Source organism: Caenorhabditis briggsae (genome assembly GCF_000004555.2).
Source record: "Caenorhabditis briggsae complete genome, chrI, whole genome shotgun sequence".
NCBI lineage: Eukaryota > Metazoa > Nematoda > Chromadorea > Rhabditida > Rhabditidae > Caenorhabditis > Caenorhabditis briggsae.
This window is the reverse complement of record NC_013489.2, coordinates 879,551-886,640: the sequence shown is the minus strand read 5'-3', so window position 1 is coordinate 886,640 and position 7,090 is coordinate 879,551. Positions and strand designations below refer to the sequence as shown.

The window sequence follows — 7,090 nt, the reverse complement described above, 5'->3', positions numbered from 1 at the left end:
AAAAAAAAACAAAAATTTTGAAAAAAAAATTCAGCCAAAAATTTGCATTTTTCACTGATTTTCGCCGATTTCAGCACTTTTTTGGCTGAAGTGTTTTTCAAAATTTTTTGTTTTTTGTTTTAAATCATAGGCTTAGGCAAAAACGCCTTGTTTCCCTTCCTCTGGGACACCCGCATTTTGGCGGCAAATCCAAAAATTTTGGGTTTTCAAAATTTCAAAACTTTGAGAATTTTGGAATTTCCAATTTTCGAAGTTTTGGAAATTTGCAAAATTTCGAAAATATCGATAATTTCAGTATTTTTCAAAGGAAAATTTTCTCGATTTTTCGAAAATTTAATTTTTTTCAAACCCATTTTTCTCGAATTTTCTACAATTTTCATATCTTTTTCAGCGATTTTTCTGGTATTTTCACTGAAATTTTCAATATGAAAAATCGCGAAAAATGAGCTGAGAATCTAGTAACTTTAAAGGCGCATAACATTTAACGGCAACTGAGACGACGATGCGCCTTTGAATGAATTCGCCGCAAGACGACAAAAATGGCCTTTTCAGTGCACTTAAGGAAATTTTTGTCCTTTTTTGAGGCAATTTTCAGGACTAATGAGCTGGAGAAAATGCAATTTTGAGCATAAAAATCGTTTTTCTAAGCCAAATTTTTCAGCTATTTCAGTGAGTTGTCCCCACAAAAAATCATCGAAAAATCCTTCAAAAATCGCGTACAGTTTGAGTGAGAAACGCGGCGCCAATCGTCGACTCCTGATACTCGTGGAATTGTCCCTTGACGAATCGCAGCACGAGCGATGATTTTCCTGAAAGACAGAACCGGAATGCGTCGTTGTTTAATTTATTCTTCTTCTTCTTCTGGTTTGCTGACGTCATCAGAAGTGTTTAGTGTTTATATCATTCATATATCAGATGACCTAATTCATAAACAGTCTGAGTAAATAAACAAAACATTTCTGAAACATTTTATCGAAAATTCGTCGAAAAGTTAGTCATTTCGTGCTGATTCAGCTGGAAACGTTCTTGCGAAATATCGATTTTTCGAGAAAAATGCGACTTTCGAGCTCTTTCAGCCAAATTTAGACGAATTTTCGCTATCGCAAAATCGATTTTAAGCCGTTTTTAGCTTCAAAAACCTATCGGGAGCTCAATTAGCCTAATTCAGACCATTTCTTTTAGATTAAAAGCGAGTTTTCCACATAGGAAAGGTTTTAGAGCAAATTCTGACTGGAAATTTTGAAATTGTGCGTGATTTTGAGCTAGAGACATCTAGAAAAGCCTCTACGTACCGACGGCACTCTCGCCGAGAAGCACAAGCTTGAACTGGCACGTTCTGTTCGGTCCACCTGGACGGGCGGCTCCACCGGCAGAGTTTCGGGCGGCCATTTCTTTTTTCTCGGTTTTCTGAAAATTTTAGGGATTTTGTGAGAAAGAGAATACGAGAAAAATCTAAATTGGAAGGATTTTAAGGCGAATTTGAAGCAGGAAATTGGGAAAAATCGGACAAATTGGGATTTTGAAGCTAAAATTGGGAATTTCCAGCAAGAAAATAAACCAGTAATATCAAACTTTTGGGATTTTAAAGCTAAAAATTTGCCGTTTTCACTTTATTTGCACCAAGGCTGCATAAAATTGGCGGGTTTTAGAGAAATCCGCGAGAAAAAATTTTGTAGGTCAAAAAAAATATTTTTTGGAATTTTCCCAACAATTTGAGATCAAAAACTCTGCATTTTTCGCGCTTCGAAATTCAATAAAATAAGAAAATTAATTTCCGGCCTAATTTTCGAATTTAAAATTCAATTTCCTGAGGGAATTCTCCTCTGCACAAAGAGCAAATAGAAGACATTATTGTGAGGAAGAGTGCCACGTGGCAAAAATAGGCCTAAATTAGCAGAAAAAATAGACAAAAATATGAATTTTTGAATCTAGATTTGGGACCAAAAATTGGCTGAAAAAAGACGAAATCTTAGACCATTTTTAGGAAAAAAAATAGCAAAAAAACACTGGAATTTTAGGCCAAAATGGCTGAAAAAAATCGGCAAAATATGAATTTTTAGGTCTAAATTGGGACAAAAAAGAGGAAAAATTTTCCGGTGAAAAGGGATTTTCGGGAACACACACACTTCAATTTCTGTGTGTGTGTCAGCGGGGTAAACAAGTCGTGTAAAATATCGATTTGTCTAGGAAAAAAGAGAGGAAAAAATGACGAAATCGAAAATTGAAAAGAAGCGATGAAAATATAAACAGGTTCTCTTATCATCTGAGAACGCAGGATTTCATAATAATCATTTATTATTGGGCAAATAGTACAAATTTATTGAGAAAATGACGAAAAAAAATATCGAAAAAAAGGACTTCCAGACGTCGTTGAAGGTGTAGAGAATCTTCCGGAATTCGGAGAGAGAAAAGGACGCAAATCGATAAAACTAAAGGAAATATATGTTTGCTGCGGGCGCAACACATATGACACACACACGCGCCCGTCTCTTCTCTTATGGGGGCCTGAAGGAGGGCAGCCAGTGGGAAATTTGGCTGCGTACCTAGCGGTGGACGCTCGGCTGAGTATCAAACGCAGCACGGGCGCCGCAGACAGTCAGACGAGAATGGAGAAGAGAGAAGCATTTTCTGTTTCTCTAGTCCCTCGCTTCCAATGTTTTCGCGTTCTTCGCAAAATTTTGGCCTGGAAGAGAGGGAGAGAGCGAGCAATACGGAGACTTTTGTGTGGGAAAGAAGATTAATCTTGAGCATTAAGAATTCTGAAAAGACCTGAAAACCGCTTAAAAATCGCTGAAAACTACTGATTTTCGGTGGAAAAAATCCAAAAAAAAATCGCTGTATCTCAGATTTTCGTCGCGAGACTAATTTCTAATTTATTTTGTTAAATGTTGTTTTTTGGGGATTTTCTAGCTGTAAAATCACAAGTTTTGTTTTTAAGTAACATTTAAAATGTTTGAATTTGTCAAAATATACCGAAAAACAACGGAAATAGCAAAAATAAATAAATTTTCTACCGTACCCTTTGTTCGCTTCGAGGCTCAAAGCAAGATTTTCCGTTATGATCCTTTAAAAAATATTTTGATTTTTGCAGTTTTATCGAGCTAAAAAAGTGGTTTTCTAGCCGTAAAATCTCAATTTTTGTATAAAAATAACATTTGAAATTCTCGAAATAATTTGAATTGTTGCAAAAATGTGTTGCAAAAAAAACACCGGAAAACAACGGAAATCGCAAAAAATTAATAAATTCTCTACCGTACCTTTTGTTCGCGTCGAGACCCAAACCACATTTTTGCACTGCGCTCCTTTAAAAAATATTTCAATTTTTGCAATTTTTCGAGCTGAAAAGTGCATTTTAGTCAACGCAAAAGCTTGCAAACTCAATTATTTCCGCCTCAATAATTTTGTCGGACCCCAAAAATGAAAGTTTTATACACTTTTTTTCACTTTTTTCAGTTGGGAGACAATGAAACGAGTGGCACTTTTGGCTGTCGGCTCGTTTAATCCACCAACAATCGCTCATTTACGCATGTTGGAGGTGAGATTCAGGCATTTTTAGGAAAATTCAAACAAAATTTTGTTTTTAGGTAGCACGATGTCATCTAGAATCCAAAGATACACAAGTGGTCGAAGGGATAATGAGCCCAGTGGCGGACTCGTATAATAACAAGTCGACACTGATAAAAGCTAGTCATCGGTGAGAAAAATAAAATTTTTTGACCTAAAAAAATTTTTCGAAAAATGTTTTTTCTCAAAAAATTCAAAAATTGATTTCAGTGGCCTAGAAAACGAATTCCGGAGGCCGAGAAACCCAAAATAAGCTATTTTCAGACTAGAAATGGTTCGAGCCGCCACCAAGTCATCTGAATGGATACGAGCCGACGGATGGGAGTGTACACGTGCCACATGGACACGGACCCTCGATGTGTTAGTACATCATAGAGAGCAAGTGCAGGTAAATACGGAAAAATGAGCAATTTCAAGAAAAATTCTGGAATTTCTCATTTGAGCGCATTTTCTGATTTTTGAATTTTTTCGAAAGAATTTTTTTCGAAAATTTCAAAACCGCGCCAGAATTTCATAGAATTCTCATCAGAGCGCATTTGCAAATGTGTCTACTAAAAATGTCAAAAAAATCACTCAAAAAATTGAATTCCCGCTCATTTTTTGCTGATTCTCCTTAGAGCGCATTTGCATTTTTCTTTTAAAAGTTCGATTTCTGAAATAAAAATGAAATTTGCATTCACAAAAGTTTGAATTTTTCCGAAAAAAATTTTAAAAATTGTAAATTTTTCAATGAATTCTCATTAGAGCGCACTTTCTAAAATTAATAATTATTGAATTTCCAAAAACCTAAAAAACCTAATTTTTGACAAAATTCTCATTAGAGCGCATTTGCTTTTTATATGCAAAAATTCCGAATTTGAAGCAGATTTTTCTTTATTTTCGATAAATTATATTTTTTTTAGGAATTCAAAAAGTTCAAATTCGCGGCGTATTCTCAATAGAGCGCACTTTCTAAAATCCACAAAAATTTGAATATTTTTGGAAAAATTCGAAAAATTAGTCGTTTTCAGGGGAAATTCTCGACAGAGCGCATTTTCATCATTTCTCGAAAATTCAAATTCGCGCACTTTCCTAATCCCACGAAATTCAACATTTTCCAGGCGAAATTCGGCTCGGACGTTGGACTAATGCTTGTGGTCGGTGGAGACGTCGTCGACTCCTTCACCCGTATCCTTCCAGATGGTTCGAATCTTTGGAAATCCGCCGATATCATTAAAATTATCACGGAATTCGGTTTATTAGTCCTATCCCGGGACCAGTCCCATCCAATGGCCACAATAGAAAAAATGTCTGAAATTCCCAAAAATTTGGCTGAAAAAATCGAGATGATCGTAGATGATGTGTGTCCTGTGTCGGCAGTCAGTTCGACACGACTTCGAGCGGCGATTTCCGCGAAAAAATCGATAAAATATGCGACGCCGGATGAGGTTATCGATTATATACGGATCAATGATTTGTATCGATCTTCTTGATTTTTTTTTAAATTGTCGAAAAAAATAGGTTTTGGAATTTTTTCTTGAGAAAATTGTCATTTTCTAGGTCTCTCTGATGAATTGCTACATATTTTTTGCCAAATGTGTTTTTTGAATCTCAATAAATTGTCTTTTTTGTCTATTTTCTAACTGGGTTTTCAGTACGACATTTTCCACAAATCGCAATCGCGCTCCACTGGCTCTTGCAATTTGAATTTTGAATGAAGGCATCGCAAAATTTGATGAAAACGCGCTCTGCTGAGAATGCCAGCTGTAAAAGAATGTAACCAAGTTTAGGGTCCTAAAATGTTATCTAGAAATTTTCGATTTGTCTGAAAATTTCAGACTATACTAAACAAAACTAGAGCTACATGTTTGTAGTTGACAACTTTTTTGTAAAATTTGACCCAGAGAAGATATACCAGTTCAATCAGAGCGCACTTGCAGACTGACAATGCAAATTAGGTGTCATTTTTAAACGCCTAAAAAGTTACTTAAAAATGTTTCGATCTGTCTGAAAATTTCAGAGTTTACTAAACAAAACTAGACCTACATTTTTGTAGTTGACAACTTTTCTCTGATTTCTCATTTAGTCAAGTTAGAAGAGTCTGATTAGAGCTTACTTGTTGCAGTCCTTGAAACTCGTCATCCATGCTGGGTGGTAATGAATCTAATATATCCATTATCAATGTTTCATAGAAAACAACTTGGTGCAAATATCATCGGTGGCTCCTGGACTTTTGAGATTCAGGTGAGAAAAGTTTCTAGAAATTTCTGGAATCGGATAATTTCAAAATTCCAACCTTGGCATCGATAACGTCGAGGATATCACTGGAGACTTAAAGAAAGCCTTGAATCAACTGTTATTTTCTGTCAATTTCGATAATTTGAAATTTTGAAAAATAATTTTTTTTAAAAATCATATTGGAAAATGCAAACTAAAACTTTATTGAAAAAAGAACAAGTTTAGAAACACAGTAAGAATAAAGAAATCAAAAATTAATTGGAATCCTGTGCATCTAGTTAGCTCTCCACCGTGATCTTCATCACCTCAAAGAGCTCTTTAAACATCTTTTCGACATTTTCTAAATGATGTTTCTCGATACCGTCGGATTTCGCCCAACGAAGCGCGTTATCTACAGCCTCTTTTGCGATGGTCCGTTCTCTCGAGCTCAGCCGATCACCGTACTTTTCGACTGCCTGTTTCCATTGATACACGTAATCTGTAAACGCGTTTATGGCATTCGCCTTGTCTCTTCGTTGAGCATCCTCTTTTTCAAACTGTTTAGCTTCTTGGACCATTCGATCAATATCTGCCTGCGATAGTCTTCCCTTTTCATATTGGATATTAATACTATTTGAACTACCAGAACCCCTATCTTTAGCAGTGACTTTCAGAATCCCATTTGCATCGATATTAAAAGTCACATCAATTGTCGGAGTTCCCCGTGGCGCTGGTGGGATTCCACAGAGCTTGAAATGTCCGAGTAGATGGTTGTCTTTAACCATAGCTCGTTCTCCTTCGTAGACGAAGATGTCCGCACTTGTTTGATTGTCATCAACTGTGGTGTATGGCTCGGTAGCATTTGCTGGGATACGTGTATTACGATTGATAACATTGCTCATTCGTCCTCCAACAAGCTTGATTCCCAAACTCAGAGGAGTCACGTCATAGAGGACGACGTCCTTGATGGTGTCATCTCTGACTCCAGAGAGGACTGCAGCTTGAACGGCAGCTCCGAAAGCAACCGCTTCATCTGGGTTGATAGAGCAGTTGAGTTCCTGGAAACCTTCGTTCGAAATAGCCTAGAGCAATCGCCAAAAATTTACCTTCCCATTAAAGAAGTCTCTGAGCAACTTCTGAATCTTCGGCACCTTCGACGATCCTCCCACCAACACAATCTCATCAATCTTGGTTTTATCTATCTCGCTATCCTTCAACGCCCTCTCCACAGGCTCCAACGTCTTCCGGAAAAATCAGCGCAGAGTTCCTCAAATTTGGCTCGAGTGATTTTCGATTTGAAATCGATACCATCAACCAGCGACTCACTTCT

The 7,090-nt window shown here is 36.7% G+C and overlaps 3 protein-coding genes across 3 annotated transcripts in view; 1 reads left to right on the top strand and 2 right to left on the bottom strand.

The window, feature by feature from the left end:
* CBG19476 overlaps nt 1-1,389 on the bottom strand; it is a gene marked incomplete at both ends in the record, with an annotated part of 2,698 nt that extends 1,309 nt beyond the window's left edge. Inside the window, 2 exons of the mRNA XM_002646448.1 lie at nt 721-809; nt 1,293-1,389. Of these exons, the coding sequence (XP_002646494.1) occupies nt 721-809; nt 1,293-1,389 (186 nt within the window). The remainder of the gene's footprint in view (nt 1-720; nt 810-1,292) is intronic.
* Nucleotides 1,390-3,463: 2,074 nt separating this feature from the next.
* CBG19475 lies at nt 3,464-5,036 on the top strand (the record flags this gene model as incomplete). The annotated part of the gene is made up of 4 exons (XM_002646447.1): nt 3,464-3,535; nt 3,585-3,694; nt 3,829-3,952; nt 4,665-5,036. The coding sequence occupies 4 exons, from the start codon at nt 3,464-3,466 to the stop codon at nt 5,034-5,036; spliced, it is 678 nt and encodes a 225-aa protein (XP_002646493.1).
* Nucleotides 5,037-6,059: 1,023 nt separating this feature from the next.
* Nucleotides 6,060-7,090, bottom strand: part of CBG19474 — a gene marked incomplete at both ends in the record, with an annotated part of 3,789 nt that continues 2,758 nt past the window's right edge. Inside the window, one exon of the mRNA XM_045236406.1 lies at nt 6,060-6,818. Coding sequence (XP_045096786.1) covers nt 6,060-6,818 — 759 coding nt within the window. The remainder of the gene's footprint in view (nt 6,819-7,090) is intronic.